Raw genomic sequence first — 26,191 nt, 5'->3', positions numbered from 1 at the left:
TCTCTGAGTTTGAGCCAGCCTGGTCTACAGAGCGAGATCCAGGACAGGCTCCAAAACTACACAGAGAAACCCTGTCTCGAAAATCCAGGAGAAAAAAAAAAATAAGCCTTCATGCATGATTTATTTTTATTTGGGAGCTGGGTGGCGGGCCCCCCAAAAGAATAAAAGAGTTAAAATGAACACCAACAGGACTGCCTCTGGATAGAGAGGAGTCAGAGGCAAATGGTAGTTTATAAATGGAAAAGGGGAAACACTGTGTTAGGATGAGTTGGTTTGTTTTGATTGGGCATGTAGCCAAAAGGGGTCTTTTGATTGCTGGACTTCAGTACTTTGAAGCTGGACCTTGATGGTCAGCCTCTGGAGGAGGAAGTGGCCAAACGAGGGACTGGACCTTGGGGGCTAGCCTTAGGAATGTAATCTATGGTTTAGTAGGGAGGGAGTGGGGAAAAGCAAGGCCTGCCAGAGCTATGTCTGCCATGCTCCAGCCTACTAGAGTCCTTTGTATGTATGTATGTTTGTATGTATGTGTATATGCATGCATGCATGCATGTATGTATGTGTACGTATGTATATGTGTATGCATGCATGTATCTATGTGTGTATGTATATGTGTGTATGTATGTGTGTATGTGTGCATGTATGTGTGTATGTATGTATGTATATGTATGTATATACACACACAGCAGCTGAGTTCATTTAGTGTTGCTCCTATGTGCTTAGTTAGGGCTGACCCCTTGGGATCAGATGACCTATCAGGGGCTAGTTCCTGGAGAAGACTGATTCAGCCTTTCTCAGCAGCTCTTAACTGCGATTCTTGATCCAGGGTGGGGCTCTTGTGTGACGGTGTTTCCTGGGGGAGATACAACACACACATCTACTCACCCCAGACAGGGTATCCATTGTGGGTCTGGGGTCAAGTTTTGGTTTTAGTAAAGTAGAGTTTTTTTTTTTTTTTAATTATTATTAAGAAACTGGACAGGACCAAACCAGAGTAAGGCCCTGGTTATTATTAGTCCGAGGATCGTAAAGGCAAAAACTGTGAAGCTGTAATTTTGGGGAGCCAAATCAACTCATATCCTATCTGGGTGTGGGCAAGGTTTGATTTTGTAACAGACATCCAAGGAGATGCCTTAACCGTCTAAACAAGTGTTTCATACAGAAGTAGAACTTAGCAGTTAGCCTATTTAATCTTGTGATATATTACCTTGTAGGAATAGCTGAGGCTGTGAAATACTTTGCAACAAGCTGGGAGGTGGTGGTGCACGCCTTTAATCCCAGCACTTGAGAGGCAGAGGCAGACAGAAGTCTGAGTTTGAGGCCAGCCTGGTCTACAGAGTGAGTTCCAGGAAAGTTGGGGCTACACAGAGAAAACCCTGTCTGCAAAAACAAAACAAAGTGAAACAAAACAACAAGAACAGCCCAACTACACCGGGAAGTCTCCCGTCCTCGGCCAGCTGACAGATTACATTCAAGGTAAGAGAAACTTCATCTTACAATTTTGTTTTTTACAAGCCTAGCTGTAGCTAGAGTTGTCCTGCCTGGCCCAGTCAGGACAAATCTCTCTCACCTGCCAGTCCCATAGATGCTCAGACCCAACCAAGTAAACACACAGAAACTTATATTGCTTACAAACTGTATGGCCATGGCAGGCTGCTTGTTATCTACCTTTTCTATCTTAAATTAACCCATTTCTGTTAGTCTATACTTTGCCACATGGCTTATGGCTTACTGGTGTCTTTACATGTTGCTTTCCATGGCAGCGGCTGGCGGTGTCTCTCCCCAGCCTTCTACTTCCCAGAATTCTCTTCTCTCTTGTCCCGCCTATACTTCCTGCCTGGCCACTGGTCAATCAGAACTTTATTTACATAGAGCGATATCCACAGCACCCAGCACTGTAAGTTCAGCCTCTAAACATAACATTCACCATCACAGAATCCATGACAGGCCAAAGTATGTGGACACCACCAAAGTCCAACTCGGTGAACCAATGAGTTTTATTGGGGTTACTTACAGGAACGTGAGTAAGGAGTTACTTACAGGAGCAGAAATGACTCAAACACAGTTGTATCACCAAACCCCACCCCAAGAAAGCTAACAGCTCACAAAGCCAGTAATCTGGAGCACACTGCACAGCCTGTAGGCAGCTCAACATGGGGGAGTGTCCTTTCCTGGTGCCTCAGTTGGTCTAAACCTCTTCCAGGCGGCTCAGCTGGTTTGTGTTTCTTCCAGGAAGCTGTTCTGGTCTCAGTCAATTCTTTGCGACTTTTTTATTCTTAGAGTCTTCTTTGCAGCTCAGCTTCACTTCTTCTGAAACGGACTCTCAGCTTTTATTGCTGACTCTAGCAGGAGGGGCCTAGAGAATCTAGTCAGTTTCAGGGACTTCTTGAAGCTATTTTGAGCTGTTTACTTTCCTGCTTAAGGAGTTTCCCTGCAGGATAGAATGTTTCAGTCTCTGAGGAAACTGCTACACAACATTCTACCCCTTCCTCAGCTCTTACGTTACATTCTTTCCACCCCTCTCTTGCAATGATCCCTGAGCATTAGAGGATGTGACTACAGATACCCACCTGGGGCTGAGAAACAGGCCACTGTGCCACAGTAACACTTATTCTCCAGAGCTTCACTCGCAGTTATGAGTTGAAGTTGAAAACAATAGTGATCTATGGGTGTAAAAACACGTTTAGAAGGCAGTTGGCTATCCATCGCATCCATCTAGAAAAATCATGTAGTTGCTTCCCCATTGGGGCCTATGACTTCCTCAGCTGAAGCTTTTTGTCCGTACCAGATGTGAACTCCTTTTTGTGGAATGGGCCTTAAATCCAATTGGAAGGCTGTTGGTCTTATCCATGATAACTGAGCCACTATTGCACAATCAGGTACACCCTGCTGCTGGAAAGTCAGTATTTCAACAAGCAGGAATGTTGGTGAGAATTCTACATCTTGATCCGCAGGCAACAGGAGGCAACTGTGTCACAATGAGCATAGCTTGAGCAAGGGAGACCTCAAGCCCACCCCCACAGTGACACACTTCCTCCAACAAGGCCACACTTCCTAACAGTGCCACTTGAGGTTATGGGGGCCTATTACATTTAAACTACCTACCCACCATCAACTTTTGGCTGAGTCTACAATACTAGACATAAATTCCCTCCTGTGGAGCGGGCATCAAGTCCAATCCAAAAGTGGTTAGTTACCCTTTCTGCTAGTTAGCTTCCTCTGTCAGTTTAGCTTAGTTCAGAGTTATCTGAGGGAGCCTCAACTGGGGAATTGCCTCAGTTTGGTTGGTTTGTGGGTGTGTCTTTGGGGTCATTTTCTTGGTTGCTAATTGATGTAGAAGGGCTGAGTCCACTGTGGGCGGTGCTACTCCTAAGCAGGTGGGCCTGGGTTGTCTAAGAGTGCTGGTGAGCAGGAGGTAGAGGGAGTAAGCCAATAAGCAGCATTCCTCCATAGTTTCTGTTTCAAGTTTCTTCCTTGCTGGAGTTCCTATCCTGATGGAATTCTTGTCCTGACTTTCCTCAATTGTGTGTTGTGACTTGATGTGTAAACTAAACAAACCCTTTCCTCCTCTAACTTGGTTTTGGTCATGATGTGTATCACAGCAACAGAAAATGAACTAGGGCATTCTTATAACAAACTTTTTACTATCAAACCAGAGTGTGGGTCAGTATTGCTGCACACAGGGTCTACCGCTAGCTATCGATGACAATTCTCCCTCAGTAACCTGCATAGCACCTTCCTGAACTGTGAATGTTAGCCAACAGGGAGGAAGCTTCTGGCCCAGGTTCAGTTTGGATTCTCTAAGACCCTTTAGTAGGAGGATCTTATTTGGTTCTGGTGGGAAAACAACGAGATTGGCAATTGCCTGCATTATTTTGAAGGTCTCAGAGGCCTCTCTGATTAACGAGCCATAGGAAGGTAGCCTATCGGCAATGAGATTTTTGTTTAATAGCCTATGGTTTCTGGGAATATCTGATCCACCCACACAGAGTGCTCTATTCAAATTTTTGTTTTAATTTTTCATTTTAATTTAATCTTTATTAGCTCAACAAGGATTAGATTTCATTATTGTTCTTCCATACATTGTATTAGTTGACTCTCCCTGTACCCTTCTCCTCTCTCATTTCCCTCCCCCGCTTCTCCTCTTATACTTTCCCACCCCCAGGATCCCCGTTCCACTTTTAATTTACATTGTTCTGCTACACACAAAGACACCCAACATACTGTAAGCTTATTTCCTTCTCTCCCAGTGTCTCTACTTTCCTGGGCACATGGTCACTCCCACATAAAAGCACACATATAAATGTTAGAAACCAGGATCCAATCTGAATGAGAACATGCAGCATTTGTCTTTCCAAGCCCAAGTTACCTCACTTCATATAATATTTTCCATTTCCATACACTTTCCCGCAAATCTTATAGTTCCATCTTTCTTTGCAGCTCAGTGAAATTCCATTGGAACATCTACTATATTTTCACTGTCATTCATAAATAGTAAAAAGTCTTAAAGACAATAAAATGCTAGGCGGTGGTGGTGCATGCCTATAATCCCAACACTCAGGGGCAGAGGCAGGTGGATCTCTGTGAGTTCAAGGCCAGCCTGGTGTACAGAGCAAGATCCAGGACAGGCACCAAAACTACACAGAGAAACCCTGTCTCGAAAAACCAAAGCAAAAAACAGAATAAAACAAAACAAGACAGGGTCTTGTCGTGTGGCCCATGCTGGCCTTGAATTCCTGGTTCCTCTGCCTCAGGCTCCTAACACAAGGATTACATGTGTGTCCCACCCTGCCTGGCTTATGATTTTCATTTCATATTATCACTAAGTATTTGATAGATTTATCTTCTTTGGTGATGGCTTTTTTATACTGCCGGAAATGGCTTTTCTATTCTTATTTCAACTTTTCATTTGCTAGTATTTAGAGATGCAATGGATCTTAACATACTGACATTGAATCCAGATATTGTGCTGAAGTTACTAATTAAGTCTAATAGTTTGTTTACAAATTATTTTAGCTTTTCTAAGTATACAATCATCTGCAAATAATGGTAGATATAGTTCTTCCTTTTTCCTTCCTTCCTTCCTTCCTTCCTTCCTCTTTCTTTCTTTCTTTCTTTCTTTCTTTCTTTCTTTTCTTTCTTTCTTTCTTTCTCTCTTTCTCCTCATCTTCTTCCTGTAACACGAATTGCTAAACAGTCTTATTAATAAAAACCTGGAGCCAGATATTGGGGTAAATTCTGAAAGATCAGAGGAATAGGACAAGACAAAGCCAACCTCACCTCACCAACCCTCAGCTTCCAAAGAGACCTACTTCCTGTATACCCACACCTATATTCCTTTCTGTTCTGCTAACCCATTTCTTCTCTCTGCCCAGCTACATCACTTCCTCTTCCTGCCCAGCTGTCACTTCCTGTCTGTCTGTACAGACTGCTAGACTTTTAAGGTTAACTAGTGTTGGAATTTAAGGCGTGTGCCACCGTGTGACTCTATTCCCAGTGTGGCCTTGAACTTGCAGAGATCCAGACAGATCCCTGCCTCCTGAGTGATAAGATTAAAGGCATGTGCTACCATTGCCTGACTTCTATGTCTAATATAGTGGCTGGCTTTTTTCTTTGAGCCTCAGATAAACTTTATTGGGGGACACAGATAAAATATCACCACATCTTCCTTCTCATTTTCTTTTGAGATAGGGTTTCTCTATGCAGTCTTGAGTGCCCTAGAACTGGCCTCAAACTCACAGAGATCCACTTGAGTGCTGGGATTATAGGTGTGCACTAATACCACCCGGAAACTTATTTCTTTTTAAGTGTTTTTTTTTTTATTTCTTTTTCTCACCTATTGTTTTGGCTAGGCTTTCCAATACATGTCAAGTAGAAATCTTTGTCTTGTACTCAGCTTGAATGGGAAAATATTTAATAGCTTGTCCGCAAGTGTAATGTCTCAAATATTATTAAGGACCAGTCTTAAAAATCTTCTCCCCAGGGGCCCAGAAGAGAAGCTACAAATAAATGACTTGAATTATTTTGGGGAAAAGAATCTAAGTACACTGAGCTCTCTTGTCCATCTACTGTATTCCTCCATCATAAAATCCTGTCTACACAGCTTCAGTTCTGCTCTCACGCCTAGCTCCTTTCTTGCTAGATTTCTCTCTACATTTATCTGCTGACCCCTCTATGTTCTATATTAATTCTCTCATCTTAGTTCTGCTCCGTCTTGGTCTTTCTTGTAGTTAGAGTTTTCCTGCCTGGCTCACAGTCAGGACAAATCTCTCTCACCCGCCAGACGCTCAGACCCAACCAAGTAAACACACAGAAACTTATATTGCTTACGAACTCTATGGCCGTGGCAAGCTTCTTGCTATCTAGTTCTTATATCTTAATTTCTGTTAGTCTATAAATTGCCACGTGGCTCGTGGCTTACCAGTACCTTACATCTTGCTTCTCATGGTGGTGGCTTGCAATATCTCTCCCTCCGCCTTCCTGTTCCCAGAATTCTCTTCTCTGCTTCTCCCGCCTATACTTCCTGCCTGGCTACTGGCCAATCAGCATTTTATTTACACAGAGCGATATCCACAGCACTTCCCCATCTCGTTCTTACCCATCTGGCTCTTCCTCATCTTCCATCTCATTCTTCTAGTTCTCTATTCCAAATCCTCTCCACTCCAAATCCTCAGATCTCTGAGGTTTATAGTTATATACCCTGCAATAGCAGTGCTGTAGCTAAACAAGGTCACCAGGCTTGAATTCTTACAGGGTCATAAAAATTCTTGTCTAAGAGTTTCTTTTACAACCCAAAAGGGGAGTGATAAAGGAGGAGGTCAACTAAGAGCTAGTATCAGTTAACATATCAGAAAAAGGGAATTTATGTGCTCAAACTATATTCCTAGAGGTGGTTAGGGAAATGTTAGGAGTCTATAATGTTAATATAAATACCACTAAGGTTGTATAAGAAAGATGGGTCTGAGCTTAATATACCTTAATTCAGGAGATCCTTTGGCTTGGATGCTTGATAGGTACTTCAGATAAAATACACTTTCAGTAGTTCTTGGAAGCATACATAGTATGCAAGGAAATTATTGCAGGAATCGGCTAATATATATACAAAATATCACCAAGACTCTTAAGCCATGGCTTGACCTTTGGAGAAGTTCTTGACCTTTCCAAGTAGTAACTTCTGTGATAGTAGTTGAATTCCATTATGTTTTCTTGAGGCTTGCAGCAGTATACTTGTCCGGGGTTTTGTTTATAGGCATGAGTACATACTTCCTTAAATTAATCAATATACTTTCTAATTCTTAGTTTTCTGAGAGTTAAAATTATGAACAAATGTTTAATTTTATCAATTGCCTTTTTTGGACCTTTTGAAGTTAACATTTTTTTCACTGTTATTTCTGTCAGTGTGATGATATAGTCATTGACTCTCTCTCTTTCTTTCTTCCTTCTTCCCTTCCTTTCTTAAATGATTTTTTAATTTTTATTTTATGTGCATCGGTGTTTTGCCTGTATGTATGTGTGAGGTTGTCAAATCCCCTGGAGCTGGAGTTAGAGATCGTTGTGAGCTGCCATGTGGGTGCTGGGAATTGAACTCGGGACCTCTGGAAAGCGGACAGTGCTTTTAACCACTGAGCCATCTCTCCAGCCCCATAGTCCTTGACTGTTAGATGTTAAATAATGCTGGAAGAGGTCCTCCTTGTGAACGCTTCTGGTCTGGCTTCACTCTTTTGTTGGTGTTTCCTAGTTTGTATCCTTAAAAGAGGCTGACTTGTAACCTTTCACTTTTGTATATCTTTTTAAATTAGAGTGTCAAGATTTTCCTGTCCTTTTTTGTTGTTGTTGTTGTTGTTGTTGTTTTTTCGAGACAGGGTTTCTCTGTAGCTTTTGGAGCCTGTCCTGGACTAGCTCTGTAGACCAGGCTGGCCTCTAACTCACAGAGATCCACCTGCCTCTGCCTCCCGAGTGCTGGGATTACAGGCGTGCGCCACCACCGCCCAGCTTCCTGTCTTTCTGTAGCAAGTTGGCAAGTGTTTCTTTTTCTTTTTCACTGGCAGCTTTATGTAAGTTTTTGAAACTGTACATCAAAAATCATTTGGGCCTGGATTTCATTGGTGGGGGAGGCTGTGAAACGTGCCAGGAATCCTTGTGTTTATTTTTCTCATTGTGTTCTCTCCTCCCTGCTTTAGCATGCTTGCAGTGATCCAGAAAGAGAAAAGTTTTAATGAGATATTTTCCGATTACTTCAAGGAAAATAAAACAGAGATAGCCCATGCAATCCCCAAGCTGTTTCCTTTCCTAGAAAGCCTAAAGGACCATTCCTTCATCACCGACAAAATCTATGCTGTAAGTGACATGCATTCATCACTCTATGGAAACTCCACCCCACATTAACTGGCATTTGGCATCCTGAATGCTAGAGTTCTCTAGCTGGCTAAAAAGCCTTGTGTGTTTTTTCTTTGTTATTTGTCCTATCATGTAGAAGGTAACACGATGCTTCTGCTCCTAACTGGAAACCGTCTCTTCCCAGGCAATTGTGGGAATGGGTGAATGATAAGGCAATGTGGCTGAATTGCGGCAGGCCTGGGGATGTAGACTAGCATTTGCTGGGCTCTCTCATAGCCACCCCCACATTTAGTACCCCTTTATACCACCCCCCATACCACTCCCTGCCCCAATATATACACAAAAGAAAAAAAAGTGAAAGAAAGAAGAAATTGTTAAGGCCCACTGATGGGTCGTGACTGTGACTTACCACAGGGCTAGGTTAAGACAATGGAAGAAGTAGCACATTGCTGTTGCCAGATCTAAGGTTTGTCAACTAATGATTTTTAGGAAATCTGAGAGACAGGACTCGGTGGAAGAAATGGATTGATTTATAAGGAAACAGAAGCCAGGAAATACCCATATGTAGATTTAGTGTGGAGTGCAAGTTATGAGAACTGAATAATAAGTCTTCTCTGGGCTGGCCACAAGACTGCCAGCCTGGGATTTCCTAGAGAAACTGGAACCCATAGGCCCCAGGACAGTATTTCATTATGATGTCTACTGTGTCAGAGGAAACTGTGTTTTGATACTCTCTCTGTTGAACTTTTTAACAGGATTCGTATGAAGCCTGCAGGAACTTGGTTCCTGTAGAGAATGTGGTGTACAATGTCCTTGATCACTTGGAGAAGTTCTCTGGCTGGTCATTTCTATGCATCCTGTTCAACAGAACGAACCTGAATGCATATCCTGGTTTAAGAGAGATCCATAAAAGCTTGGAAACTGGTAATTCCTTCTCTCCTTTTTTTTTTTTTTTTTTTTTTTTTTTTTTTTTGGTTTTTTGAGACAGGGTTTCTCTGTGTAGCTTTGCGCCTTTCCTGGAACTCGCTCTGTAGTCCAGGCTGGCCTCGAACTCACAGAGATCCTCCTGCCTCTGCCTCCCAAATGCTGGGATTAAAGGTGTACGCCACCACCGCCCGGCCTGTAACATTCTATCTTTAAAAAAGATTTTGCTTATCCTTTGACAACCTCGTACATGTACACAGAGTATCTAGATCTTATTGACCCAGACCCCATCGAGTACCCCACAACCCTCCCAACGTGTCCCCCTATGCTTTCACGTTCTTTGTTCTCATCTTTGTCTTCATCTTTTTTCTATTCCTTCTCCTCCTCAAACCTACTGAATCCAATTAGTGCTGCCCATGTGTGCATAGGTGTGGGGCATCCAGTGAAGTATGAACAACTTAACAGTGGCCACACCCCCAAAGAAAAATGATGCTCCCAGCAACCATGAGCTGCCAGTAGTAGCTCAGCTGTGGGTGGAGCCTCATGAGTCCCTCCCCATCAGAGCTGAAGTGCTGATTGGCTTGTTCTTGTGCAGATCTTGTACAGATATCACAGCTGCTATGTGTTCATGATTTCAGCAGTTATATCATGTCCGAAAGACAGAGGTTCATGACACTTCTCCCCATCCTCCAGCTCTTGCATTGTTTCTGCCCCCCTTCTTCAATGTTCCCTGAGCCTTAGGGTAAGGGATTGAGATAAATGTCCCACTTAGATACGACAACTCTATCTCCATTCATTTAATCAGTACAGCTAAATTGCTTTCTGTGTCCCATTGCCTAAACTGGGTAGTGCACTCTGACTCATCTGTGGGCAGCCTTTCAGGGTCTTCTCATGAATCTTGGAGTTTCCTTCAGGGCAGTTGTCTTCCTCCTGATTAGCTCTCAGAGCCCTTAGTGCTTGGGCCTGAGCTGTCCCTGAGGATTCCTTTGCCTTCTGCTTACCTTTCTTCTCCCAAGGAAGCTCAGACTCTCCTCTTTGCTAGCCCCATCTTCGAAGCTCTTGGGATTGTGTGTGTGTGTGTGTGTGTGTGTGTGTGTGTGTGTGTATGGGTCTTTCTATGGTCTTATTCATGCTACTTCAGAGGGAACTCCTGTTCTTCCCTGAGGTCTGTCTAGCCCACAGGAGCACTCCTTCTGTTGGAACTGAAGTAAGCTTCCACTACACTTAATTAAGCAATTAATTACTTAATTTTTTAATGATTTTCCCCCTTGTGCCATCATCCTTAGAACCTGTGAGAGGAGCTGGAGAGATGGCTCAGCAAATTAAGAGCATCTGCTATTATTGCAGAGGACCTGAGTTTGGTTCCCAGCACCTACACTGGGTAGTTCACAACCACCTGGAACTCTAGCTTCATGGGATCCAATACCCTCTTTTGGCCTCTGCAGTGCTTGTACTCACGAGCACACACTGACAAGAAGATGCACAGACATGCACATAACTTAAAAACAAAATAAATCTAAAAATATCAAAAATAAAACCTCAAGAGGTTCATTGTTTATATCAGTGGTTCTCAATCTTCCTAATGCTGCGACCCTTTAATACAGTTTTTCATGCTGTGGTGACCCCCAACCATAACATTATTTCATTGCTACTTCTTAACTATAATGTTGCTATCGTCATGAGTAGTAATGTAAATACCTGTGGTTTCCAATGGCCTTAGGTGATTCCTGCAAAAGGTCATTCAGCCCCCTGAGGGGGTTCATGACCCACAAGTTGAGAACCGCTAGTCTACAGGGTTTCTGCGGTTTCGCTTTTTCTTTCTCCTCTTGGTTGCCTTGTAGGAAGGGAAAAACAATATCTAGACATAAGCCATTGATATCCAGAGCGACCCAAGTGCTGGAAGTTCCCACTGACATACGATACCTCATAGCTGTTTCATCTGTGTGATTGTTCCCGCCCAACCCCACTGTCCACGAGGTTGAGATTTGTCACGTGTCTACAGGGACTAACGATGTTCTCTCTCTGCTCAGAGCTACAGGACAAATATTTATCCCAGAGAAGAAAACAAGACCAGAAACTTGCCACCAAACAGCCACGCTATGAGCAAGGTACTTAGAACCGAGTGGAATTTTGGTTAGCTAAGAGGAAAAGGAGACATGGAACTGAGCTCCTCGGGTGGTGGGGTGATTAGTGAGAGTGGGGGGTGCGGGTGCAGAGAACTCCCAAGGAAGAGAAAAGGTAGATGAGTGCTACTTAGGAGGAGGAGGAGGAGGAGAAGCAGAAGCAGCAGCCAGGTGGTGGCGCTTACCTTTAATCCCAGCACTTGGGAGGCAGAGCCAAGGGGATCTCTGTGAGTTAGAGGCCAGCCTGGTCTACAGAGCGAGATCCAGGACAGGCACCAAAGCTACACAGAGAAACCCTGTCTCGGGAAAATAAAAATAAAAAAGAAGCTGGGTGGTAGTGGCATGGCTTTAATTCCAGCACTCAGGTGGCAGAGGCAGGCAGATAGCTGTGAGTTCAAGGTCAGCCTGGTTAACAGAGTGAGTGCCAGGACAGCTGGGGCTATACCAAAAAATCCTGTCTTGAAACTGTACCCACCACCACCACCACCACCAAAAAAAAAAAAAAAAAAAAAAAAGACTTATTTACTTTATTTCATGTATATGAGTGTTTTTGCTTGCATGTCTGTGCATGGGGTGCATGCCTGGTGCCCACAGAGGTCAGCTCCCCTGCAACTGGAGTTACAGACAGTTGTGAGCTACCATGTGGATGCTGGGAAACAAACCTGGGCCCCCTACAAGAGCAGCAAGTGCTTCTAACCACTGATCCATCACTCCAGCCCTGGTGCAGCTTTGTGTGAAGTTACGAATGACCTGACCCTAACATTGTTAGGATGTGGTTGGGACACACTCTGCTCGGTCGTATCGAGTGTATCTGATGTCACTAGGCGCCTGAATGTGGATTCTAAGAAAGAGTTCTTTGGGGGAGAGCTGTGAGGGGCTCAGAACTGTGGGTCTACATTGAACAGCATTGAAGAAGAGACATTTGCTGATAGCAAAAGTGATCAATAAATAATGAATCTGGGACTGTTCAAGAGTAGGGAGATATAGACATGGAGAGATTGAGAAGAAGTAGCAGAAATACAAGACCAGTGCATGGATACTTGGAGAGTCACAAACAGGAAGAGGGAAATGGGAATGAAAGGCACAACAGAAAGGACAAAAGACACATAAATAAAAGCTACCAGTTGCCGACAGCTCACTTGCATTAGTGTCTGTCTTTGACTGCTGTGGAGTCAGCATTTGAGTTGCTACCTAAGACTGGTGTCACTTGGGTGCACAGTTTGAAGGTGAGGACACTGAACTCTGGAGAGACCACATATGTAGTTTTCACGGATGAGGCATCCAGAACCCAGAGCCTGCATTCTTAACCCTGTGTGGCTACCTAGAGGGTTACTGGAAAGGCAGAAACAGGCAGCAGAAGCAGGGGACATGTGGAGAGAAAGATCCTGGAACCAAAGAACAGCAAGACACCAGAATGACACCAGATACTCATGAAAAGGCCAGTGGGGTGTGCCTTCAGGTGTCCTAGAGCCATGGATATGAAGACAAGTCACCACCAGGTGCTAGAGTGGCCCAGGGAGGACTCTACTCAGCCAGCGGTGAAGGGGTGAACCTTGCACCCTACTCTCATGACCTGAGTCTGACCTCAAGAATCAGGGGTAATCTGTCATCTCCAGATGAGCTCTGAATTGATGCTTCAAGGGGCTTTTGCACAATAAAGACAGAAGAGAACCCCTACTTCACTTCTGAAATAAACATCTATTTTTTGCTTCATAGGAGCTGGTGATGGCTGTTCTCAAAGACGTCTGACCCGGACACCCTCAGATCCCTCCTCATCTGATGGTCTGTTCTTGTTGACTCTCTGCCTGCTGAGGTCTTGTCTCATTTCATCATGTACTTTGGACCATCTGCTTGTGTTACTGACTGTCCAGAGTGCACCTGTCATTTCTCCAAGTTCAGGGTTTAAATGCCAGAGTCTTTGTCCTCTAGATTGCTTGGGAGGGTTTCTGTACCTGTCTGTTTAATTCATTAATGCACTGAACTAAAAACTGCAGGTTATTTTATTTATTTATTCATGTTTATATGTATTGGTGTTTTGCTTGCATATATGTTTGTGCATCATGTGCATGCAGAGTCCTTAAGGCCAGAAGGTAGCTTCAAATCTCTGTAACTAGAGTTAGAGGTGATTGTTAGCTACTATGTAGGTGCTCAGAACTGAACCCAGGTCTTCTGGAAGAGCAGTCAATGCTCTTAACTCCTGGGTCATCTCTCTACTATCACATTTCAGGTTCTTATTCATAATGTCAGTGTCATGTTAATAAAAGTACATTGTTGTCTAGGGGCCATCCAATCTGGAAGTCGAAAAAGACTGTCAGAGTCTGCATGGGACGCAAGGTCAAAGCATACAAATACAGACCATTCGGTTTTCCATCCACGTGAGTCTCATCAAACCAACTGTGAACCCGCCCAAGCAGGTGAGGCTGGGACAGTCTGGTATCTGCATGGGTGATGGGTGGCAGGTGTCTGCCACATATCCAAGAGCAATGGAGGTGTCTTTGCTGTTCCATATGATCAGTGTTTAAAGACAAAGCTCCAATCACAGCAGATTGGACCAATGTCCGCAGCAAGGACATTGTAAATGTTGTTTCTGATATTTTCTCTGGCAAGGACAATCATAGAAATAGAGGCTGGGAGACAGCAGTGAAGGAGAAATGATACAGTGATGAATGACCTGGAAAGTCCTGTAGATGTAACCATCTTGTTAAATAAGAAACACAGAGCCAGTTGCAGAGTTAAAAACCACGAGGTCAGAGCAAGAGCAGAAAACCTTACCCTTCACTGCTTCTGCTATCCTTCCTCTCTGCAAGAGACCTTCTCCTTCCTCTCTGCAAGAGACCTTCTTCTGTGTGTCCCATCTTTTTTATAGACTTTCTGTTCTGTTTCTCAGTGGTTGTAAACCCAGCCACATGACCTCCTCATCACTGCCTGTTTGTACAGACCTCCAGGTCTTCTATGGTTGGTATTGAGATTAAAGGCGTGTGTCTTTCTGCCATGCTGGCTGTGTCCTTGAACACACAGAGATCTACCTAGCTCTGCCTCCCAAGTGCTGGGATTAAAGGCGTGCACCACTACTGCCCAGCTTCTGCTTTGGTTTGCTCTGACCTCAAGGCAACTTTATTAACATACAAATAAAATCACATTTCAGTACAAATAAAATATCACTATATTTTCCCTTTTCTATTTTAATGAAAAGAAAAAAAGGAAAAAAGTTATAACTAATATAAGAAAAACTATATACAAAAGTACAATAACTATATATGCCATATATACAAACAATAAATACCTAAACAATGTCTAGTCCATTTGCATTTGACAAATTTAGAGAAAATAATTCCATTATCCTATTTTGGTAAGTCCAAAATGTACCAGATTCACTTTCTATCCTAACTTATATTACTAATGGAACTGTCTTATAACGTCTTTCCAAATTTATACACTTACAGCTCTTAGTGAGTTTTTCTGAAATCCTTAACAAAGATAATCATAACTATAACTAACTGATCTTCAACTCCCTCAGAGACCCAAGAAGGAAATAATACTACCTAATAAAAAATAAAAACAGGAAGTGCATGCAAGCAGCTTCCAAAAAAAAAAAAATGTGAGTTGACAGAAACAGCCAGCTGCCTGGACAGTCACCTGAGGTTTCTCTGCAGTGTTTGGGCATCATCTTCAGCCTATAGGCTTATCGTATCAGACAGACTCATTTGTGAACTAGGATGTATACAAGGTCAACAGTTTGACCTCACATTTGGTGAGAGCAGTCCATGTACCAGAAACACCTGAATTCCATTAGTGCCATGTCATGATTCAGGGTTTTAAATTCTGGAAATTATTGATTTTTTTCAATTCAGCTGTCCATTTTTCTTGGCTGTGTGTATGTGGCTTCATCTTGGCATCCTGTTCTTCTCCACATCCCTCTGTTAAATGCCAGTTTACTATTGAGAGGGGTGAGCTTAGTTATTCTTCAAGAATAACTGTTTCATCTGCTGTTCCATTGCACATCAGAAGCCATTGGCCCACTCCCTGTTCAGGTGTCTTCGAAGAAAAGGGCACGGTACCTTTTCCAGATTGCAAAGGCCACTCACTTCAGGGATGGTGCCATATTGTCCTGGCTTCAGAAGATGCCTTTTGTTAAAGCCACAACCACACTTGTTTTGGCAAGAATCGGTAGTCCTTGGTTTCATGTCCTGTCTGTCCTGTTTGTCAGCAGTTGATTCGAGGATATTTTGTTGTCCAGTGGCTAACTTTTGCCACAATGAAAGTTAACTCCATATGCAGTTTCTTCAATGCCCATATTTTCTCTGAAGTAGATTGGTACTGCCAGGAGCCGACATTCTCATAATCACAGCAAAAAAGAAAAATTCCTAAGTTATTAAAACATTTTAAATGCCATATTCTGTAGATCTCTGAAGGGTTTGAAGATGACCTAAAATATATCTGTTTGATCTTGAAAGCACACCTAATATGACTACAAGTTCAATTGTAATGTCTAACCACTAACTTTCATTTCTATATATCCTAATAGTTGGTAATACTAACATTCAAGGATTAGCAAATTGCATTACATTGTTAAATGAATGGTATAAATACAGTATCTCGAGCATGATTAGAAATATGTGTATGGCATATTCTAACATCTCAATCTCAATAATAATAATAATTTGTATACAATATAAAAGAATCCAATCCAATGTAAAGTATTTAAAACTAGTAATTGTCTTTTTTTTCTTTTTTCTTTCTTTTTTTTTTTTAACAAGCACCTTTTGCCTACCCCTTTTCCTAACCCTTAACAACAACTTGTAACCAACCCTCCTAAACAATGAAAACTATCCCAGTCCCCAAACCCATAAAAAGACCAAAAAACCACCCACCCCACACCACCCCTTTGGGAATGTGGGTGTCGTATGATTAAAATTGCTTCCTGCTGGGTATGGGCGAAGTTATCTTTATTCTGAAAAGAAAAATTTTGGGTTAATTGTCAAATTCTAGGAAAAGTAACTATATTCTTTGTTATCCATAATGCCAAAGTTCAGCGTTTATCTCAAGTTCTTATTCAAGTAGTCTTTGAAACTGGATCATCTCAGCTAGCCATCTCAGAATTGCTATAAGCACTTTGTAGTCCAAAGCTGATCTGTAGATGATGTTTGTCAGCTTAGTGATATTATTTTCCATGTGGAATTGTCGTTGTGGGGCCCCATCTTCTTCCTGGAGATTTCAGTTGATGTTAGGCCTGGCCGTGATTTCCTGCAGAAAACTGAAAAGAGACTCGAACACAAAGACATATATAGGCAGTTAATCGAAGCCTTTTCTCTAGAATTAATTAGTACTCTATATGACCATTATTATCTTAACAAAGTTTAATATATATATATATATATATATATATATATATATAGTAAATTTTGATATAAAATTCATACTTTAAGAAAAGTTTAAAGAATCAGAATAGAATCAAAGAATTGAGATTAGTAATAGAATAGTCCCTTAATTAATTTGTTTTTTCTCCGGTCCCATGTCAGAAGACGGCTCTTTCTTCTGGTATGATACAGGGAGTTTGCATTTTCCTTTTAACAACATGCTTGAGTTTAAAAAAAGAGAGAGCCATTCTCCAACTCCAAAATCAGCGTTAAACTTTAATTGAACTGGGACTACAAGAAGACCAATAGTGTTAATTTTTTAGAGAAGAGCAGAAACAAACATTTAGGAAGATTTATGAAATTTTGTAGATGATATACCAATAGGCCATTTTACTCTGTTTCCTGGGACAGATGATTTGTCCTTTTTCTTCAGTTGTCTCATTTGTCCAGTGTTCTTCAGATTCCTTAGTCTTCATTCTCCTAAAAGACAAAAACAAAAACCCTTCCCCAAGACTAATTTTGGGGAGGTTCCCTTTTGGCAAGTTACATCTGATTAAATGAAAAGGCCTGTATTAATGGCATAAGTGAGTTTAAACTGGATGGTCATGTTGGTTGATGAACTATCACCTCCTCTAATTAAGAGGTCTCTCTTGTTCAAATAGAACCTTTATCAATTTTGATGGTACCCACAGCTTATCTTCTCCTGCAGAAACAAAAGCAAAACCTCGTCCCCAACGTAACACATACCCTGGTTTCCATTCTGAGGTCAGCACATCCTTGAAGTATATAGGCTGATTTAATTCTGTAGTTTTTTCTATTATCCAATGTCTCTCTGCAGCTGTTGTTCCTTTCTCATTAGCATTAAGAAAATTCAAAGTTAATAGAGCATTGTGCAGTCTATTTCTGGGGGTTTTTGTTACCCCTGTCTGTTTATTTATCATGTCCTTTAGAGTTCTGTTGGATCTTTCTATAACTGCTTGGCCTGTAGGATTATGTGGTATACCTGTAATGTGCTTTATATCATAATAAGCAAAGAACTGTTTCATTTTAATAGAGACATATGCTGGAGCATTGTCAGTTTTAATTTGCGCAGGTATACCCCTGATGGCCATAACTTCTAGCAAATGAGTGATTACAGAATCAGCTTTTTCAGAACTCAAAGCAGTCACCCATTGAAATCCTCAATAAGTATCGATAGTATGGAGTACATATATCAATTTTCCAAATTCCGCAAAGTGAAACACATCTATCTGCCAGATTTCATTCCTCTGAGTACCCTTTGGGTTACATCCTGCTGGTAATGGTGTCTGATTGTGGAAGGAACAAGTAGGACATTTCTTTACAATTTCCTTGGCTTATTGCCAGGTTATGAAAAAATCCTTTTTTAAACCTTTACTATTGACATGATGTTTCTTATGAAATTCTGAGGCCCCCAGCACATTTCCTATCAATAATTTATCAATCTTATCATTACCTTGTGCTAGAGGGCCTGGCAGACCAGTATGGGATCGGATGTGAGTTATATATAAAGGATGACTCCTTTCCCTGATTGTATCTTGTAATTGAATAAATAGTGAAGTTAATTCTGAAGCATCAGGGATAAATTCTGCAGTCTCAATATGTAATACCACCCTTTCAGCATACTGAGAGTCAGTAACTATATTGAGAGGTTCTGAAAAATCCATTAATACCAACAGAATAGCATACAGTTCTGATTTTTGAACTGAATTATAAGGACTTTGAACCACTTTACTTAAATTTTCTGATTTGTAACCTGCCTTTCATTGTTTGTTGGCATCTGTATAAATGTCCGAACTCCAGATATGGGTTTTTCACGTACAATTCGAAGCAAGATCCAATCAGCTCTCTTTATAAGATCAATTCTATTGCTTTTAGGATATTTGCTGTTAATTTCTCCCAAAAAATTACTGCAAGCTCTTTGCCAAGGTTCACTTTCTGTCCATAATTTTTCAATGTCCTCTTTAGTTAAAGGTACAACAATTTCTGCTGGGTCTATTCCTGCTAATTGACAAAGTTTCAATTTTCCTTTGAAAATTAAGTCAGAGATTTTTTCCACATAAGTTTTTAATTTTTTATTTGGTTTATTTGGTAAAAATATCCATTCCAATATAGTATCTTCTCTCTGCATTAATATTCCTGTAGGAGAATGCTTAGAAGGTAAAATAACCAAAATGCAATCCAGCTTTGGATCAATACAATCTACATGTCCTTCATGTACTTTCTTTCCTACCAAGGCCAATTCTTTCTCAGCTTCAGGTGATAATTCTCTTGGACTATTTAAGTCCTTGTCACCTTCTAAGGTTTTGAACAAATTATTCAGTTCATCATTTTTTACCCCAACAATAGTTCGTAGATGAGAAATGTCCCCAAATAATCTTTGAAAGTCAGTAAGAGTCTGTAGGCGATCTTTCCTAATTTGCACCTTTTGAGGTCTAATTTTTTGTAGCTCTATTTTATATCCTAAATATTTAATAGAATCTCCTCTTTGTATCTTTTCAGGAGCAATTTGTAATCCCCAGCAAGGCAATATTTTCTTTACTTCTTCAAACATTCTTTCTAAAGTATCTGCATTTGAGTCATCTAGTAAAATATCATCCATATAATGATAAATTATAGATTTAGGAAATTTTTTACGTATCACTTCCAAGGGCTGTTGTACAAAATATTGGCACAGGGTTGGACTATTCAACATTCCCTGTGGGAGGACTCTCCATTGAAATCTTCTAACTGGTTGAGAATTATTGTAAGTAGGCACCGTGAAAGCAAATCTTTCTCTGTCTTTTTCTTGTAAGGGTATTGAAAAGAAACAGTCTTTTAAATCAATAACTATGAGAGGCCATCCTTTAGGTAACAGAGTAGGCAAAGGAATTCCAGATTGTAGAGAGCCCATTGGCTGAATTACTTTGTTAATTGCTCTAAGGTCTGTTACCATTCTCCATTTACCAGATTTCTTTTTAATAACAAATATAGGAGAATTCCATGGGCTAGTAGATTCTTCAATATGCCAAGCATTTAACTATTCTTCTGCCAGCTCTTCTAAAGCCTGGAGTTTCTCTGTTGTTAAAAGCCATTGATGAATCCATACAGGCTTGTCTGTTAACCATTTTAAAGGTAGAGCTGTTGGTGTCTTTGGAAGATCATCAGTTTTTGTGCCCTGTTCTTGTATAATATGGATGGCTGGTGACCACTCATTAGAATAATACCTTCTAATATTTCTCTCAGAAACATGTGCTAGTTTATGATTTATTTCTGAGGTTGGAGGGATGTTAATCTGAGAATTCCATTGTTGTAACAGGTCTCGACCCCACAGGTTCATAGCTATGTTAGCCACATATGGTTTTAATCTGCCTCTCTGTCCTTCTGGGCCTATACATTCAAGCCATCTTGTACTCTGTTTCACTTGAGATAATGTTCCAATTCCTAACAGTTGAACATTTACCTCCTGAAGAGGCCAAGATAGATGCCAAAATTCTGGTGCAATTATGGTCACATCAGCACCTATGACTACCAGACCAGACAACAAAACACCATTTATTTTTATTGTTAATTTTGGTCTTTGTTCATTTATAGAAGTTTGCCAAAAAATTTTCTTTATGGTTTCTCCTGAATTTTATGTTCTCTCTATCTCAGTTGTTCCATTACTCTGAGTAGCCTGGTTTATTCCAATAGGCATTTGGTTATTTAACTGCTCTGAGTAGGGGTCTCCTCTATGACTGCAGGAAAGGTCTGAACTGGATTCACTGTAGGGGCCTGCCTGAGGCCCCTCTGAGAGTTTCCCAAAGACTGAGACAAAGTATTACCTTGTCTGTCCCGTGCTGATCTACATTCATTGGTCCAGTGTCTTCCCTTACCACACCTTCTACATACGCCGGAAGGAAGGGGCATTCTTTTGCCATTGTTCCTTAAAGAAACATTGTTTCTAGAAGTGCCCTGTTTAACAGTCCCTTTTCAAATGTCCTTGTTTTCCACATCCAAAACATCTGACATTCCTCAAACCTCTTGAAATTGCTTCTCCTACCCACATATTATCGTGATCATGAGCCTCAACATTAACCGTGTCTCTAATCCAATCTTCCAAGGGTACAGATCTTGCCTTTAACAGCCTGATTATTCTCTTGCATGCTGCATTTGCGTTCTCAAAAGCCAAAGATTCAATTATCATCTGGCCAGCTTCTGAATTTGGGACCATTCTCTTTACTGCTGAAGTCAGTCTTTGTAAGAAATCTGTGAAAGATTCTTTTGGGCCCTGTATAACCTTTGTAAGTGACTCAGTTTTCTCTCCTGGTTCAACTCTGTCCCATGCATTCAGTTCCCAGTAAACCTAATGCTCCCCAACTCTAAAAGGAGGGAATGCTAGACAAACCCCCTTCCTACATCCACATGAGGGACACGGCTTGGGTTGGGTTGGGTTGATTATCACTTTTAAAAATTACTTCGTTATTTTTGTTATTGTCTGTGTGGACGATGTGTGTGTGGGTACATGTGTAATATAGCATGTGTGTGGGTACATGTGTAATATAGCATGTGTGTGGGTACATGTGTAATATAGCATGTGTGTGGGTACATGTGTAATATAGCATGTGTGTGGGTACATGTGTAATATAGCATGTGTGTGGGTACATGTGTAATATAGCATGTGTGGGTACATGTGTAATATAGCATGTGTGTGGGTACATGTGTAATATAGCATGTGTGTGGGTACATGTGTAATATAGCATGTGTGTGGCGGTCAGATGACAACTTACAGAAATCAGTTCTCTTTTCCTGTGGGTTCCAGAGATTTGACTCAACTCGCAAGCAGGCTTATGCAGCAAGTGATGTACTCCCTGGGTGATCACACAAACCCAAATCTTACATTCTAGATGACTTCTTTAGTAGACCATTCTGTGCAGGGAGGAGATACTTGTTTCCCCTCACTCACCTCTTGCCTGTTTCACACACCTGAGCCAGCTTCTAGCTGCATCCTAAGATATAAGGGAGGCAAGTTATGGAGGCCTGGGAGATGCTAGAAGCCCAGTATCTGGCTAGAAGCCCTTAAATCTGGTCCCTTGTAGGCTCTTGCTTGCTGTTGTCTGCTTGCCGCTCTCATCCTGCCTGGAGGGGAGGGACAAAGGGACCCACGTAGAGGATGAGGATAGAAAACATAGATGAACCATCAAGTAGTGAGTTACAGAGGTGAGTCCAGCCTGGCTTTTCCAGCTTGGCAGGCATTGGTGTGGAGGTTCTCTTTATCCTGGGTAATTGAAGTCACCACTGAAGCATGAAAGTGTGGATGATCCTCAGACTCACAGGTAAGAGAGATAGATCACAGTAGAAGACCTTTAGGAGGAAGAGGGGAGGGATGAGACTCTGTGGGTGTGACAGAACAGGAAAAGCCCAGCCTTTCTCCAGCGTGTGTGTGTGTGTGTGTGTGTGTGTGTGTGTGTTTCCTGATTACCTCTGTTTCTTGAATACAGGATGTTCATATTTGTGGTGCTGAAACTACTTGGGGTGGGGAAGCTGGAGCCATAACTTTGACGGACAGCAACCAGCACCATCCTGCAGCAAGCCTAAACAGCCACGAGAGCCCAGCCTATGAGTAGGATTCAGGGCCAGGCATCATTACTGCCGACCCTGTACCTGGCAGGGCTGTCATCCTGGCAGCTGCATCTGCTCCAGGCTCTGTGGCTACTGGGGCAACCCTGTTGCCATAACAACCATGTCCTCGGATTCTGCCACTTCAGCTGCCACTCTGGATGCCCTGCTTCAGCCCAGATTGAGTGGCCAGCTGCTGTAGCCACTAGAGCGGCTGCCTTTCACAACCTCTCAGCTTAGACAACTTATTCAGTTGCCAAGGCAACCCCTGCAACCAGCTGCTGGGATGGCCCTGTGGCATGAGGACAGGTGGCCAGCCTTCCTTCTGACTGGAGGTGGATTTTCCTATAGCTTCTTTCGGGGAGCACAGACCTGCCTTTCCAACTCAGGAATCTCAAGTGTAGTGCATCAAACTGAGCACAGCCTCTTTCTTCTTCACAAGCCTCCCTTCCTTCAACTCCTCTTCCCTCTTTGCTAAGGTGGACACATGCCCAGGGCTTCAAGCAGGAGGTCCAGGAGGCCTTTTGGGTCCTTCTTTCCCTTCAGCATCCAGGCCCCATCAGTTACCCTGCTCTGTGAATGTGACCTGACCTGGATGTAACAAAAGATCTGTCACAAAATAGCACTATTTCTGTACCCAGGACATTGGACATGCATTTTGGTGCCATAATAATCCTGGTGTTTATGTGGAAAACTTCAGGGCCAGCAAGATGGCACACCAGGAAAAGGCGTCTGCCATCATGCCTGGTCACCTGGGTTCAATCCTTGAAACCCACATGGTGAAAATTGAGAACTGGTTCCTGAGGGTTGTCCTCTGGCCTCCTTCACTGCGCTCACACAAGCATGCAAGCATGCACCACAATACAAAATTAACAAAAGTGGAAAACAACAGAAACAGTTGTAAGAACTACATTTGTGCAGATAGTTGTCTGTCAGTATCCACAGGAGAAATAGATTCTCATCATGGGTGACTGTGGCAGGAATCTTAAAAGGTCTTATTAATGAAATCAAACCCGAGGCCAGTTATTGTGGTGAATGCTGGAAGATCAGAGAAGCAGAACAAGCCACAGCTACCTCACCTTGCTAGTTCCTCAGGTGATCCTGTTTCCTCAGGCTGGAAGATTCTGAGTCCTCCTCCACATGAATCTCAGCTGAAATGTGTTGCTCCAAAGCCTGAACGCTTAGCCAACCAAATGCTTAACTAACTACATGCTTTTTCCTTTTTAGTTCCTGGTCCTCATGCCTTATATACCTTTTTCTTTCTGCCCCCACTCCCTGGGATTAAAGGTGTGGGTCACCAAGTTTAGCTCTTTCTAAAGTGATCTTGAACTCAGATCCAGCTGGCTCTGCCTCCCAAGTGCTGGGATTAAAGGTGTGTACCACCACCGCCCAACTTCTGTTAGGGCTTACTCTTCCTATTTTCTAGCCACCATTTTTAGCTTTGTTCTAGTGGCTGTCTGTTCTCTGACCCCAAATATGTTTATTTCAGGGAACACACAATATTTCAGGGAACACAATACCCACCACAGGTGACCAAACCCACAGATGTTCAAATCTGTAATGTAACCTATACATCCTCTTATTTACTTTTCTCATTTCTAGATTGCTGACACTATGTAATACAAATATAATATGAATAGTTGCCTTGTTCCATTGTTCAGGGGACAGTGACAAGAAGTAAATGTGTCCATGTTCAGTACAGATATAATCTATTTTTCCAAGTGTTTCTAATCCGTGGTTGGTTGAGTCTTTGGATACAGAACCTGAGGTTGGGACAGTCCTAAGAATTAAGTTGAGAGCTTCAGGTCTTTTTTGTTTGTTTGTTTGTTTGTTTGTTTTCAAGACAGGGGTTCTCTGTGTAGCCTTGGCTGTCCTGGAACTCACTCTGCAGACCAGGCTGGCCTCAAACTCAGAGATCTGCCTGCTTCTGCCCCCTGAATGCTGGGATTAAAGACATGCACCACCTCACCAGGCAGGAGAACTTCAGGTCTTAATAGAGTTAAACATTAAGTTAATTATGTTAGGAATAAAAACTTTGGCTGAGATAGTTTTCAGTTGGTAAATGATAGCAATAGGGCAATGAGAAAACAGAAAAAGACGGCATCGGAAAGAAGCTGAGGACTGAAGGAAGGTGTACTGTAGGGTCAGGCAGAAAACTAGTGTGAAGGTTCCTTCTTTCCTTCTTCCTTCCCTCCCTCCTTCCCTCCCTCCCTCCCTCCCTCCCTCCCTCCTTTCCTCCCTCCCTCCCTCCCTCCTTCCCTCCCTCCCTCCCTCCCTCCCTCCCTCCCTCCTTTCCTCCCTCCCTCCTTTCCTCCCTCCCTCCCTCCCTTCCTCCTTTCCTCCCTCCCTCCCTCCCTTCTTTCCTCCCTCCTTCCTTTCCTCCCTCCCTCCTTTCCTCCCTCCCTCCCTCCCTTCTTTCCTCCCTCCCTCCTTTCCTCCCTCCCTCCTTTCCTCCCTCCCTCCCTCCCTTCTTTCCTCCCTCCCTCCTTTCCTCCCTCCCTCTCTCCCTCCTTTCCTCCCTCTCTCCTTCCCTCCTTTCCTCCTTCTTTTCCTCTTTCCCTCCCTCTCTCCCTCCCTCCCTCCCTCCTTCCCTCCTTTCCTCCCTCCCTTCTCCTGCCCCCACCAGGTCTTATATGTAGCCATGTTGACCTTGAACTCATAATTGACCCTCAAGTCTCAACCTCGCAAGTGCTGTGATGACAGGTGTGAGTCACCATGCTCAGCTAAGGTGGTAAAAGTTTAGCACTATGCTTGTGCTCCTAGTCAAGCGTGGGGAGAGAAAACAGGATTCCATGAAGCTTTTTCAAGGGAGTGGATGCGAATTATTCAAGTAATGTTCTCTTCTTTTTCAGGGACAAACCTACACACACATGAAAACTGGACAGGACCTTGTTTTGTGAAACAAGAAAACCTACAGAAGCCTGGGACAATGCAGAACCAAGAAGATGAAGTCATTGGTAAGGATAACTTCTGAGGCCTGTGGTGATGGGCGACCCTTCTAAGCCACAGTGGAGGTGACTGGCTGAGCGTGTGATCAGAGTCCAGCTCGGTAGCTCTGGGAGCCCCAGAGAGATGCAGGGAGCCGTGGGCTCTAGCACTCCTTTAACTAGAAAATTAGGCAGGAATTGGAGAATTTTTAAGACATCTGGGAGGGAATAGTCACAAGGAATATGTTAGACAAGGAAGCCAGGAGTGTTTGGGTAGTAGGGGTCGGGGGAGGAGACAAAACAGGCAGAAGCAGCAAGTGCTGGAGATTCACAGAGTGAGAGAAGGCAGAGGGAGGAGCCAGCAGGGGCAGATAAACGGGTAGAAACAACAGGAAGCCGGGCAGGAGAGTAAGGAGCTGGAGACTGGTTGTCCTTCAAAGTCAGCGTTGAGAAAAACACTCTGGAGGGACCAGCTATGGCAGGGGCATTGCTACCTAAGCATTACCCAAGCTTCTGGATCTTCCAGTTGGGTCAGCTTTGAGGTAGTTCCCTGAGAGCCCCAAGGGGTTTTGTATTGCTGTGCAGTGATCGGCAGTGAGGGCTCAGAATGCAGTGATGAGGACGATGAGAAGGAACTCCTGGAACTCTTCACCGTGACACCAGGAGTCAGGAGGCAGATAGAAGAGGAGAGTGAGGATCATGTACCCCAGGCTCCAGAACTCAGAACTTCCCTCAGGAACTCACACCTCCTGTTTCCTGACTCACCACCCTTGGGGGACATCGAAGAGCCCAGCCGTCCATTCTCTGCACCTTACTTTTTCTGATGCTTGTGAGGATGTGGAGAGTTTAACAGGGTTCCAGACCTTAGTAAGCCCTAAGTCCTTAGCACAACTGACTCCATGATGGAAGTACTATTCAAACTGTAAAACTC

The 26,191-nt window shown here is 42.7% G+C and overlaps 1 protein-coding gene across 1 annotated transcript; it reads left to right on the top strand.

Moving 5' to 3' along the window:
- The first annotated feature begins 1,374 nt into the window (after window positions 1–1,374).
- On the top strand, window positions 1,375–26,191 carry LOC118573276 (nuclear autoantigen Sp-100-like). Its single transcript, XM_036173544.1, has 8 exons — window positions 1,375–1,473; window positions 8,178–8,334; window positions 9,090–9,258; window positions 11,289–11,366; window positions 13,098–13,163; window positions 13,661–13,795; window positions 25,186–25,290; window positions 25,846–26,191. The coding sequence occupies exons 2-8, from the start codon at window positions 8,179–8,181 to the stop codon at window positions 26,082–26,084; spliced, it is 948 nt and encodes a 315-aa protein (XP_036029437.1). The 5' UTR covers window positions 1,375–1,473; window position 8,178; the 3' UTR covers window positions 26,085–26,191.

This window comes from Onychomys torridus, chromosome 23, assembly GCF_903995425.1.
Source record: "Onychomys torridus chromosome 23, mOncTor1.1, whole genome shotgun sequence".
Classification (NCBI taxonomy): domain Eukaryota; kingdom Metazoa; phylum Chordata; class Mammalia; order Rodentia; family Cricetidae; genus Onychomys; species Onychomys torridus.
Note: the sequence above shows the minus strand (reverse complement) of the source record. Positions and strands in the feature narration are given on the sequence as shown.